Source organism: Panthera leo, chromosome D3 (assembly GCF_018350215.1).
Source record: "Panthera leo isolate Ple1 chromosome D3, P.leo_Ple1_pat1.1, whole genome shotgun sequence".
Lineage (NCBI taxonomy): Eukaryota > Metazoa > Chordata > Mammalia > Carnivora > Felidae > Panthera > Panthera leo.
In genome coordinates, this window is record NC_056690.1 from 60,749,877 (window position 1) to 60,764,526 (window position 14,650).

Below are 14,650 nucleotides of genomic sequence, written 5' to 3' on the forward strand. Positions count from 1 at the left end.
TTTTCCCCAATCACTGAATTTAAAGTTGCCACCTAGGAATTCATAGCATTTATCGCTGATATTTTCCTTTTTCACTTCCTAAATTTGCTTGCTTATGTTCTGTCTCACCATAAAAGCAGGGACCCTGTTTATTTTACTCACCATCAGGACTGGCTACGTAATTTTCAGAGCCAAGGGGAAAATGAAAATATGGGCCTCTTGTTAAAAAATTATTAAGAATTTCCAGATGATGGTAACAGGACATTAAGCCAAGTACAAGGCCCTTCTCAGCTCAGGGCCTATGTGGATACACGGGTCCCAGGCCCATAAAGTCTGTTCACCACTGCACTCTGAGCACATAATAGCTGTCTGAATTACGTTTTTGGAAGTTTTTGGAAAATTATTTATTCATTTATTTATCGATAATTAATGAATGGAATGAAGGAAACTGAGGTGGATATAACAGATTTGTTCAACACAGAGAATAAAATGTAGACTTGTAGACTGTTCAGGCAGTCTGATCTAACATTTCCTATTAGCCACTGTGTCACATTGCATCCCAAGCAAATACAATCCAGTCTCTGGAAACAAAAAATATCACTCCTCTGCCTTCAGTGAGATTTAATATCATCCAGAAATGAAGAATGGCACCAAACAGCTACAGTTTAAAAGAAGTGAGGGACACCTGGGTGACTCAGTCCATTAAGCATCCTAGTCTTGATCTCAGCTCATGTCATGATCTCACAGTTTGTGAGTCTGAGCCCGGCATTGGGTTCCACACTGACAGCGCGGAGACTGCTTGGGACTCTCTTCCTCCCTGTTTCTTTCTCTGTGTCTCCTCCACTCTCTCACTCTCTCACTCTCTCTCTCAAAATAAATAAATAAAGTTTTTTAAAAAAAGAAGAAGAAGTGGGTGCTGAGTATTCTAAGAAGGGTGTGAACAAAATTATAGAACCAGAAATGTAAGTTAAGTGGTTAGAAGTTATAGTTGAGGTGAGCTTTGAAGGCTAATAGGAGTTGGTACATGGCAATGAAGAAAGACCCAAAAGAGGAAGCACACAGAATATTTGGACATGTGGTGAGGAGTCTGGTGTGGTTGAGGAAAGGCTGTATGAAAGGGAGGAAGAAGGAAGAAAACAGACATATCCCATGGCTCCCTGTTATAGTGGATACTTAGCATTTAGGCCCTTTACTTTTTTTAAACAGGAAATGGAAGCCAGTGTTGTGCCATTTTGAAAACAGGACTTGAGAAAGAAGATTCTGGTTCTAGTGGACAGAGTGGGCAAGGGGAAGAAACCACAGACCACTTACATGAGCCGAACTAGGGTACTGGCCATGGGATTCCAAGGAAGAAAAAGATAATGGGAATCACAGAGGAAATAAATACCTAAGAGATTAGCTGAGGTGCATAAAGGAGTGGGGATTCCAAGGGATAATTCCAAAGTCTGAAATTTCTGTCATACCTACTATGTGCTTGCTGACTTGCTTGCATGCATTATTTCCAATCCTTATAACAGATGGGGGAGGGAAACTTTCTTATTTATCTACAAGTAGCAGCAAAGGCAAAGCAAGGCAAGGCTAAGAGAAGTGAATTAGCTTGCTGGAGGCCACACAGTTCAGTGCAGGAGGTGGGATATGAATTCACATCAGTACGATTCTATTATATCTAGCCTGGGTAAATGGGGAACATTGGGGCACCTGGGTGGTTCAGTCAGTTGAGCACCTGACTCTTGATTTCGGCCCAGGTCATGATCTCAACAGTTCGTGAGTTCCTATTTAATGTTTTGAATCACCATTCCATGGAACAACTTCTATTTGTGAAATACAATATATAATTCTTGGCTTATGTAAAAAGTGTAACCCTGGTGTGTTTCTAGTCTTTTCTCAATGCTGTTTCAGATTCAAGCCTGCTACTTTTGGTGATGGAGGGCTAGAGTTGATGGTCCCTCTACTAAGTGAGCACAGTAATTGGAGAAAGAAAAAATCAGAATAAATAAATCTACCATGATCTAAGGGATATAATTGTCACTCAATTAAGAATAACCATTTATTGGGGTGCCTGGGTGGCTCAGTCAGTTAAGCCTCTGACTTCAGCTGTGCTGACAGCTCAGAACCTGGAGCCTGCTTCAGATTCTGTGTCTCCCTCTCTCTTCCCCTGCCCCATTCACTCTTTATCTCTCTTCTCTCCCCTCCCCTCTCTTTCAAAAACTGATAAACATTAGGGGCCCCTGGGTGGCTCAGTCGGTTAAGCGTCTGACTTCAGTTCAGGTCATGATCTCACAGTTTCTGAGTTCAGGTCCCGCATCGGGCTCTGTGCTGATAATGTAGAGTTTGCTTAGGATTCTCTCTCTCTCTCTCTCTCTCTCTCTGCTCCTCCCCCACTCGTGCTTTCTCTCTCAAGATAAATCAATAAACCTAAAAAATTTTTTTAAAATTGATAAATATTAAAAAATTGTTTTTTTTTTTTTTAAAGAGTAAGCCTCAGGGTGCCTTGGTGGATCAGTCAGTTAAGTGTCTGACTTGTGGTTTTGGTTCAGGTCATGATCTTGTGGTTTGTGAGTTCCAGCCCTGTGTCAGGGTCTGTGCTGGCAGTATGGAGCCTGCTTGGGATTCTCTCTCTCCCTCTTTTTCTGCCACTCCCCCACTCATGCTCTTTCAAAATAAATAAATACACTTTAAAAATTAAAAAAAAAACATATAAATGGGGAAGTCAAGGTTGGAAGCAAGAAAGTCAGGACTTGGAGCTAGGTGGGAAAGGTAGGTTCTTTATTTATTGCCTTATCAAGGTCCTACTTGTTTCATATACATACATAATGTCCCTTTTTTTTTCTCTTTGTTAATGTTTATTTATTTTTAAGAGAGAGAGAGAGAAGTGGGGAGGGGCAGAGAGGGAGACACAGAGTCCAAAGCAGGCTCCAGGCTATGAGCTGTCAGCACATAGCCTGACGTGGGGCTCAAACTGATGAACTGTGAGATCATGATCTGAGCCGAATTGGGATGCTTAAATGATTGAGCCACTCAGGCACCCCTTCCTTTGTTTTTTTGATCTAGAAAGTGTCTTTATTTTTGCCTTGTGCTTTTACAGTAAATAACACAGGACTAGTCACTTAATAAGCATTTTATAAATTCTTCATGAGTATTATTACAAAGTTGCAACAAGGGTGGAAGTAAAAAATACCCAAATTTCAACAGAATGAGATCTAATTTGATACAGGCAGGCCAGGTCCTAGGAACAAGAGGGATCCCTCAAGGACTGGCCAAGAGGGTCCTTGGCTTCCTGAAGGATGAAAATCAAATGCAAGTCTAGAGGAGTTAGAAGAGAGTTTATTGAAGACATAGAGAAGATACAGACAGAGTATCTGGGAGACTCAGAAAGGAAAAGGAGCATGAGTCGCATCTTAGCTTGGAGGCATGGAGTTTTTATTGAGGACAGTGATCTGGTGTACGTGTCCTCTCAGGCATTCAGGACCAGTGCTCAAGCATCCTCCATAAATCCGTGTGCCCTGGAGCCAGGGGTCTTGAGGTCAAGGTGTTTGCAGTCAGTGGTCTTCGAGAATGCTCATGATGACATCACCTGTCACTCCTTAGATGTTATCTATTGTGCTGGAAGACTCCAAAGTAATCATTAACTGCTTGACCTTTACAAGGAGGACATACATTAAGGCAGGTAATGTGGGGGTGCACGTCCTTGCAAGAACAGAAGCAGGAAAAGGAGGAAAGGAAAAAAGACATCTTTTATTTCACGGAGTCTCTTTAGTTTCCCTGCGTTAATTGATTTTCTAAATTAAAACCCAGTGTTGACTCGGAAATGGGGGGAATGTCATTTTAGTAGATTTATGATCAAAAATAAGGAATTCTTCTTCCCAACCTATTATTTAGCCCCCAGAGGGTATAGGCAAATGATGACGAAATAGTCAAACAAACACCAGCAACGTTCACCGCAGTTAACATTCTTCTCAGCTGAACATAACACTCAACTACCTGCCATGAACACACCATGATCTTTGGGATGGGTTTTTAACAATATTGCTCATTAGACCAGCACATCAATTCATTTCCTTCCCCATGTCTCATCAGAGACAGTTCCAATTTATTCAAAAGTTACTTGCTTTGGAGTAAGCCATCAGCCCATCAGCATGTGAAGTATGTCTCCCCTTGGGGATCATATGACCATTTCATTTAATTTAATTTAGGAAAAAAACTGAATCAAATCTTGTTTTACTTCCCTGGGGGAAAACATGCTTCACAAATGAAGAATTCCCAGGCAAAGAAACTCTAAGTCCTACCTCCTGTCAAAAGGTTCATTTACATACATCCTCCTTCATTCTATTGACATGTGAGACTGAGTTTGTATTTATCCCTCCACCTAAACACTCCTCATGAAATATCAATAACACAGACAAGGAAGTGAGAGCCATTTTCTGTTCTTATTCCTAATGAGGCCACTTTGTAAATGGAGAAAAAAAGAAGAATGGCACAATGACTCAAGTGATTAGCACACCTAATCAATGCTTGGGATAGGATCAATGAATCAAACTGTTTTGGGTACATTCCATATATGGGGCTATGTGCTAGGTGCTAGGGAATGAGAGAAGGAAGACAGAAGAATATTCTGGCATTGAAGATCACCAGTCTATTTGACAAGGTGACATAGCCATTAGAAAAGTTAATTATTGAAAACAAGAGAAATAAAAATTTTGTACGCAGAGAAATAACATTTTATTTTATTTTATTTTTTTTTATTTTTTTTTTAAATTTTTTTTTTTTAACGTTTATTTATTTTTGAGACAGAGAGAGACAGAGCATGAATGGGGGAGGGTCAGAGAGAGGGAGACACAGAATCTGAAACAGGCTCCAGGCTCTGAGCTGTCAGCACAGAGCCCGACGCGGGGCTCGAACTCACGGACCGCGAGATCATGACCTGAGCCGAAGTCGGCCGCCCAACCAACCAAGCCACCCAGGCGCCCCGAGAAATAACATTTTAATTACTTGTATATACTCAGACTACAAAGCTGATTCCACTGTGTGTCACTCTGGATGTGAGGAAACAGTGCAGAAGGAGTGAAAATTTGTGCAACACCTCCAGAAGGCAGTCGAACAATACCTGTCAGAAATACAAATGCATTTACTCTTTGGCTTCTAAATTCCTTCACAAGATATTTATCCTCCAGATATACAGGCAAACACTCAAGAACTATGTGTGAACAAGAAAATTCCAGGTGCTGTTTTTTTTACGTTTGAAAAGATCAGAAACAACGTATATGCCCATCATTTGGGGACTGCTTAAATATTTTATGGCATATAATCTGATGGATTTTTGCAGCTATTAAAAATAATGGGGCAGATTTATATATATGGATCTGAAAGGATCTTTAATGCATACTGATTAGTAAATTGAAAAAGCAAAGTACAGAATAGAAAGTATAGTTTGATATATACTGTTTCCTCACAAAATATATCACAGATATAATATACAAATACAAAAATATTAAACTATATATAGCATATATATAATGTACATACATAACATTTCTCTATCTCACATACACACACATCACGTAAATGCCGAAAACACTTAATACAATACACCTGGTAACTGTATTTGCCTCTGGGGAGTGGAATAAGGACCAGTAGTCCGGGGTGGAAGAGAAACTTAATTTTAACTGTATATCGTTTTACATATATACAATTTTGTCTTGAGTACATATATATTGCCTATTTAAAAAATAATTTAATACAGTAAATTAGTAATATAACACAGAATATAATAAAGCTGATTAATTGAGTCTCTGTAGCTGGGGCTACAGTGAAGTGCATTTGCACCCCAAGGTGAGGTGCTAAGAACTCAGGGGGGTGGCCTGCTCTCAGCATTGAACTCAAAGTAGCAGTTGAGTGTAAAAGTGACTGCATTTGCCCTCATCTCCAGAAAAGAGTGAGCTTCAGTTGCTAAGTCCACTTTCTAGACTGGCAATCATTATCCCAAAGTTAACTCTGGAGGGCCTATAGGAAGACTGAAGAAAGGAAATCCATATTAGACTGTATCATCCCCCATGCTGAGAATTGTCTCTCATCCCTCATTACTTATTCACATTCATCCTGTGGAGTTTGGGGGTGAGTGAGGATCCAAACTAAACAGCTCATCTGGCCCTGGGACACTTCAATCTCTTAGACTCAGAAGAAACTTCTATCAGAGAAGATGAAGACTTTAGTGGTCCTAAGTTACTCTTACCCCCTTTCTCTTTTGCTTTTTAAAAGTTGGACATTATCATTTCCTGGATGATAATGCCACTGGGGAATAAAGCTTTGTAGATTCAGCTGGCACTTTTGGAAGAAATGTATATTATTTCATGAAAGACAAAATGCACCAGACAGTGAAGGAGATGATTATATTTTGGTTACTGAATAGGGAGAACATTCATTTATGAAGAACATCTCAATGAAAAGAAAGGGACCTGGGTTCCCATAAAGGCAGGTAGGTAAGGGAGTGATCCATGAGTCTCACAGGAGTCGTGTGGCACAGTGGTGATGGGTCATATCTTAAAATATGCAAGGGCAAAATTGTCCTTTGTGATTAGCCAAAAACCAAATGGAAGAGAGGTTTCTTCAGTGTCACTTAAGTTTTCCAGTTGGCACAGAACTCAGGTAACATCTGACCTTGTCATTTGTTTCCACCTTCAGGCATGGTCTTATACAATTTTCCCAGCTCCTCCCATCCTATCCGTGGCCCTTTCACCCCTGTTTCCCCAGTTGCTAACTCCAATTCTCCTTTAACTTTTCTCAGTATGGCCTGCTTACCCAGGTAAGGTGTTCCTGATCTAATTCTTTTCTTTCTCCCTGTCTATTTCATCTAATTGATTCTTACCTCTGATTGGTTAATATCTTCTCTTAGTATCCTTAATGATCCTCCTTGCCGCTGAGGAGCCATTTTCAGTACCTAAATGACTTGATAGTCTTTCACCTAAATATTCTTTAATGATACAGGTCACTGAACTTTGCTTCTCCTTTCTCACAGTGAAAGAGAATTTCCCCAACTCTGGACAAAGACTGGTAGGACCCCTTGCCACAGGGTCTGTCCTGAGTTGGGAAGAACCATCACACACACACACACACACACACACACACACACACACACGATCAGTTATACTACAAAAGAGAGCGTAATTGTCCTCCAGTTTCACCAAAAGCAGATCAGAAGGAAATGAACCAGAAGGAAAAAAGGAAGGATTTAAGTGATGGAGACTGAGCCATATCTGTTGACAGGCGAAAGGTTATTATTAAGTATTAGGACAGGTTATCAAGAATGGTTATGAAAAGTGAAGACATTTCCAGGCTGCAGGAATCCATCACCTTAAGCAAGCATAATATGTACTGATATTTCTTTAATAAAATATATACAGAGAGGAATGTATTTGTTATACAGAACTTCAACCATAATACAGTAGTTTTTCACTTCTCATATCCCAGTGACATGATCTTACTTTCCAATTGCATCAACATGTTTCTAGATTCCATGCCTAGACTGCTTAGAGGCAGAAGACACTGAATTACGAACAGAACTCTAGCCATAGGTTTAAGGTTTTCTTTTACTTTCTCTTCTTTTTGTAAAAAAAAGATTTTAGAGCACATTTAAATATTGTTACCTTGCTACAGAAGGAATTCTTTTATTGGATAAATGTTTGCTATTATTATTGCTTTTGTTTTTGAGTGGGGCAGTTTTTCACTTTTATTTTATGATTTCAGTGCGAACAAGTGCTATCTGCAGAATGCTGTGCTAACCTCTGAATGTGCCTCTGTGGCCAAAAGGTCTTTTAACATGTTCCGAACCTATGTGTTTCTGAACTTTTTTACTCCTATGCAAATAAAATGCAGCTACAAGAATGCACACATCTACATCCACAGCTAATTACACTCCTAAGGACTCTTCATTGTCTTCCATTTACGCATAATTAAATCCCCTTGCTCTTTATCTGCTCCTGTAAGCTTTAACATAGAAATACAGAGAAGAGAAAAACAATGAATGCCACCCCACCCCCACCACACACAACCCCCAAACCTGCTGCGTTTAAAGGAAAATCCCTCATTTGCTCTAGTTGTCTATGCCAAGCGTTTTGCACTGAAACACCCCTACAGTGTGTTCCAATGGGTTCTCATTTGGGGAAAGAGAATGTTACAGAGGGGCAATGGCACTTCCCATGCCCATTCCTGAGCCATTTTAAAGAGTAAAACATGCAGGAAAATGTTCAATGGATTTTATAGCAAAGCATCATGGTGCTGTTATCAGCTTCCTTGCGGGAAATGGTAATGTGTATTCATATAAACACAATGGGGTTGAACATCACCTCATATCCATTCAGATGCTTCCCAGTACCCAGGCAACTCACACGCAAATGCCTGTTTGCTCGCCCCATAGCTCTCAGCAACCAAGGCTCCCCAACCCTCACAGTCCCTGCTGCTGCCCAGCAGCTCAATGAGCAACTGAGCCTTTCTTTCGGAAGCACATCCTCACTCTTAACACTGACCAGAAATTTGTTCAATTTTCATTCTTAGATAGAATATTGGCAGAAGATGATGGTAAAGATGGCTTTCTTCAATTTTTTAACCCCATAAACACATAAGAAAACAGCCATTTTCTTATTTACCCCAAAATTCTAGAAAAGCAAGGCAAATGGGAAAAAAAAAAAAAAAAACAAAAAAAAAAAAACACCAAAGCAAATCAAAGGAAAACAACAAAGAAACAAGCACTACGACACAAGTGAAATGCACAAAGAGAGAAAACAGAGATTCAGATGCCCAGCTAGAATTCCCATTTGATAATGTGGTGGTTCAAACCTCCATAAGAAGGCTTTAATAAAACGACACTTTAACTGCTCAATATCTTAGCTTGTTCAGATAATTGGGCTGAATATTCAGCTGTGGGTGTATGACCTTCATATGGCCATGGTGGGCTGATGGTCAGACCAGGATTCCAATTACTGGTAGGCTAGTCCTGCTTATTCCACTACGACGGTAATCTGAACAACAAACAGTAATTGACTGTAGAGACTAATCTTGACACACTGACTTTTCTTGAACAAAATGTCATGGTCTGCAAAATTAGTATAGCTATATCTGACCTAATATCCATCAGGAATTTTGGAGAAAATCAGATGAAGTCAATTAAATGCATAATATATCCCTCTATACATATGTGAAGCCACACTATAAGTAGGATGTTGCAGGTGGAAGGGATTTGAGATATCAATATTCCAGTTCTCATAGCATCCAGGCTGATGTCATGATTAATCAAAGGAGAAAACATATAGTAAGATGGTCTTGAGCCTGGAGTAAATATACAAATTTCTGTAACAGCTGGTTTCTGAATCATACATCATGGATCTCTGACTGCCTTGGTTGATCATTGTTTTATATGTGTTCATTTTGGCCATCATATATACCTAAGCTCATGAAAGCAGGTACTGACAGTGTCTGGTGTGTTAATTCATTCATGAATCAATCATTTATTGAGTAATTATAATTTTCTCTAGCATTGACTATATAAAGATGAAAAAGTTGCTGCTTTCACCTTTAAGGAGCTCAGATGTCATTAAGGGAGAGAAGAATATACATAAATTGTTTGATTATGGCTGATAGCTGTTTTAATAGACTTGCATAAAAGGTACAGTGATAGCCTAAAGGAAGAGATGAACACTTCTCAGGGCAGAGGATAGAGAGAGGATTCAAGAAGGATCCATAACCAGATGAGCAATTAAGATAGGTATTAGAGCATAAGAGTTTGACATATTTAAGAGGAGGAGGAGAATGCATGTGCAGAAAGAAAGAGCCAAGAAATATCCCAGCATGTTCAGGTAACTATAAATAATTTTTAAAGTCAAACAAAGAGGGAAGAAAATGTAGGAAATAAATTTATATAGGTTGAGGATATTGAATAATATAGAAAAGTTTAAATTGTATCTTTGATGAGAAGAAAGCACTAAATGAATGTATTCCACTCCTCTTTTTCAAGAAGAGTGTTTCCTAAGGTGTATTCCTACTCAAATTCTCAGAAGAAAAATCATGGCCTCAATATCCCTGATCTTCTCACTTCCTTTATAAACATGAAATCGAGTTAATTTTTATATCAGAGAAAGTCATGTAGGCAAAGACCACAACCAAGGCAATTTGAAAATTATACGAGAAAAAGGGAAGAACAAATTGCCCTCATGCTGGAGTAATAAGACTGGTGATAAGGGGCATTTTCTACGAGTACAAGTTTCAAATTTTTGGGACTACCCTAGTTAACCAGTGGGTAGCTTCTATCATTGGCACACAGGGACCTCTTCCTAACTGCCCAACTGAAGGACAACTTTTCAAATCATTCAGTTCTACTTATACATTCAGAAAGTCAGATTATCAGGCATCAGGTTGATGGTCAAACATAATCCCATTTGCCTGACTGATAGGCCAATGATCCTCTTGAATTAAGAAGAAGAGGGAAAAAAGAACTCTAAAATATCACATAAAATTTTAAACACTTTTCCCGCAAAAATGAAATAAGAATTGGAAACCAGGGCAGTTATGGGGTGCAAAAGCCTGTTTTAATTCTATTTCAGCCTAAATCACAGGAGTAAGGGATGATGCATAGATTAATTCAAAGTGGAGAGTCTAATAAAGGACCACTCCATAAAGTTAGGAACCCAAAGTGTTCCACCCACTGCACAAAAGGAGAACTTAAAAAAACTTGCCTGTCTTGACCTAGGCATTGTAGAAAGAAAAATATCTCTTGAATTTATAATCATAAGCCAGCTTTCTTATAGGTTGGTTATCTTCTCTTCTGTGGTGGTCTGAACAGCCTGAAGTAGAGAACTTAAACTTTAAATGTTCCTGAGCTGTTTGATAGTGCCCTCCCCCTTCCCCATCTACATAAACTCCCCCTTCAATGACTATAAATAATTGTAATTTAATTGTAATTCATCTGTGGCAGAATGCTACTTTCACTAAGGGCTCAGAAATTCCCACAGACATTATTCCAAGGAAAATGAGAAGCTCATAGTGGAAAAAAACACCTCTATCTATCTATGTATCTATCTGTGTATCTATGAATATATCTATCCATTATCTATCTATCTATCTATCTATCTATCTATCTATCTATCTTAGAGCACTTTATCAGTTAAAAATAGAAGAAATAAGGGGCGCCTGGGTGGTTCAGACAGTTAAGCGTCCAACTTCAGCTCAGGGAACGATTTTGTGGTTCACAGGTTCGAGCCTTGCATCAGGCTCTGTGCTGACAGCTTGGAGCCTGGAGCCTGCTTCAGATACTGTGTCTCCTTCTCTCTGTTCCCCTCCCATGTTTGCACTCTGTCTCTCTATCTCTCTAAAATAAATAATAAACATTTTAAGAAATTAAAAAAAATAGAAGAAACAACAAATAGTAGAATCAGACCCATGAAGACTTTAGGTATTAAAATTATCAAACACAAAATGTAAATTAACTATGTTTAATATATTTAAACAAAAATGGGATGTTTAAAACTAAGAACAAGAAACAAGAGATTATGTATTATTAACTAGATTTGGAGTAAATGGAACTTGGAGAAATAAAATAAATAAAATATTTGAAAAGAAAAACTTTATAGATGCATTAATAGAAGATTAGACACTACTAAAGGGAAAATAAGAAACATGGAAAATAGGCGACCTTTTTTTTTAAAATCTGTAATGTAGCTCAGAGAGAGACAAATGATAATAAATATGAGAGTCAAGAGTCATGCAGGATAGATTAAAAAAATTTAACATGAATGCAATCATCAAGAAGATATAATAGAATGAAAAAGTGGCTAACTTGGAAGAAAGAGTGGCTGAAAAACAAACAAATGCATTTATTGAAAGACAAAAATCCTTAGGTCAAAGAATCCCAATGAATTCCAAGCAATATAAATGTTCAGATGCCTTCTGGGTTTCAGAGCAACATCTTCACATTCAGACCTCTTAAATAGCATACTCAAGCACTGTGAATTCCAGAATATCCAGCTCTTTTATAGCTAAAATACATCTTTTGCATTTAATTTGTTCTCATAGGGTAATAGAGTGATTCTTGAAATTATTAATAAAGAGGACTTAAATTTTCAGAGTCCTGAAAGCCAGAAGTTAGATAATAAAGGTCAGAGTTCCATAAGATCCTTAAAATATCACAAAAGTGGAAAATGGAACTATTTGAACAGATGTCTTTCCATCCTTGAAAAGAGAACATTTTCCGTTGCCAATGGCTTGCTGGTTTTTTCCTTCCAACTTTGTTTTGCTGGCCAAAATGGAAATGACAATATGTTGTCCTAAGCAGTTTTACAAAATTGATCAGGCAAGACTAATATAGACTTTCATTCCTAATCATTCACCACTACAGAAAATTAAAGCAAGAAAAGAACAAAACTTGGTATACACATCCTCTTGGGTTCCAAGTGAGCAAGGTTTTGAGGATGGAAGAAGACAGGGGGATCTTTCATTTTTGGCACAGACTAAATCATTCCTTAAAAGAAAAACCTGACATGGGTGTCTCCAGACAATGTTAATTTCCTTAACATAACTAGATATTTGCTATAGAGAAAAAATTAACTACCAAATAATTTATCTCTATTGTAGAAGCAAGGAGGAAAGCAGGAATAGAATAATTAGAATTTTTGATGGATGATTTTTATAAAGTGTTATATATTTTGGGATTTCCAAGTCTGAAATAAAGTAAAATCCATATCCTAATTATTTAGCTTCACTCAGTGTCTTTCACTCTAAAGTATGCTTGATTCTTAGCAGAATATAAGTTAAACAAGCCTTAATATGTTCATAGGTATCTTTCTTGACTCTCAACCTTAAACTTTCCATCACTAGTCCTATCACATTTTTCTTGACTTTTCCAACCCACATTGATTTAATGTTCTGAATTTCTGTGTTATGCATTTTCTATATTATCCTTTTTGTTGCCTACATTACACCTTATTTTTATGCCCTGTTTATTTTGAGTACATTTCATATACGAAATCTTTCACATTCTTTGAGGCCAGAGTCCATGAATACTGGTTTGGACATTCTATAGTAGCTAAGAAGGGGTTGTACTTCAGGAAGTACTCTGTGCATTCCTGTCTCAGATTGTGCTGCAATGACTTACTGAATAAGTTTTATTTTCAGAATGAATGCGTTATATAAATAACAGATCCAGTTTTACGAATATCCACATTCCTTAAGCAGAAGGTTACTATTGCTAAATGGTAACAGACTCAAATCTTTTTCTTAGAAGTATTGTGACTTTCAGTACAAAAAGTCATTAAAAATAAACAATCTCTGCAATCAAGAAGAATGGACAATTTAATTAAGCAATATCATCAGTTACATACATGTAGAACATAAGGGCAGTCTACTTTATTTTTTTAAGTGTATTTATTTTTGAGAGACAGAGAGAGAGACAGAGAGAATACAAGTGGGGTAGGGGCAGAGAGATAGGGAGACACAGAACCCAAAGCAGGCTTCATGCTCTGAGCTGTCAGCAAAGAGCAAGACTTGAGGCTCCAAACCATGGGCTGTGAGATCATGACCTGAGCCAAAGTCGGAAGCCCAATCAACTGAGCCACCCGGGTACCCCAAGGGAAGTCTACTTTAGAAAAAATAGATAATTCAAAAGGAGTACTTTAAAATTAAAATAGGTCTAAAAATTTTTTTTCTAGTTTCACATTTGACAAATATGAACTAGTGTTACCCAATGTTTCCCATAATTAAAGTAAATGAGAGAGCAAAAGCAATTATTTGGTTCATCAAATGACTGATTACACCAGTTTGAAGTCACCAAGTACAGGATTAAATTCTCTCTGAAATTATCAGAGTTGTATAATGAAGGAGTATGGAAGTTAGGGATGGAAGAACCAAATCCTCTTTCAATTTTAATAAACATGTATTAAAACCCAAGTTACATGAGTTCTTAGTTATCTGATTTATGATAAATTGCTTAATGTTTTTGATTTTAGTTTCCTCACCTCTAAAATGGTAATAATAATATTAACTACTTTGAAAATTGTACTGGAGATTAAGTAACCAATTGAAAATAAAGGTTTCATCACTATCTGTAGCATAATAGACAATAAATTCATTACTATGTGAATGAGCCATCTCTTTTGGAAGAGATTACAAAGTAAATATGGTCCCTATCTCCTTTTCCATTACATGGGTCAATCCTGGTGACCTCCATTACCACAGCTTCTTCTGTCCACAGGTCTCTTTGAGGGAGAAGGCCCAGACAGCCATGTTTTGGAGCACTCGCTGAATATAACTTTTTGGATGGGAAGTGCCCTGGACTCAAAGGCTATTTGACAATATATGAGTAACCTGATTTGAACTATCTGCCCAATGGTGAATGACCTGGGCAACCAGATTCTTGCTTTCAGGAAATAGAATGGAAAAACACAGAATGAGGGACTGTGAATGAACTTATATTAAGAATGAGCCACATGGGGGGCACCCTGGTGGCTCAACTGCTTAAGCATCCAACTTCAGCTTAGGTCATGATCTTATGGTTCATGGGTTTGAGCCCTGTGTCAGACTCTGTCCTGACAGCTTACAGCCTGGAGCCTGCTTTGGATTCTACGTCTCCCTCTCTCTCTCTGCTCCTGCCTCACTCGTCTCTCTCTCTCTTTCTCTCTCAAAAATTGGAAAA

The 14,650-nt window shown here is 38.1% G+C and overlaps 1 protein-coding gene across 1 annotated transcript in view; it reads right to left on the minus strand.

Moving 5' to 3' along the window:
• Positions 1-4,964: 4,964 nt before the first annotated feature.
• LOC122203135 overlaps positions 4,965-14,650 on the minus strand; it is a 723,308-nt gene continuing 713,622 nt past the window's right edge. The window contains exon 7 of the mRNA XM_042909703.1: positions 4,965-5,083. Within this exon, the coding sequence (XP_042765637.1) occupies positions 4,965-5,083 (119 nt within the window). The remainder of the gene's footprint in view (positions 5,084-14,650) is intronic.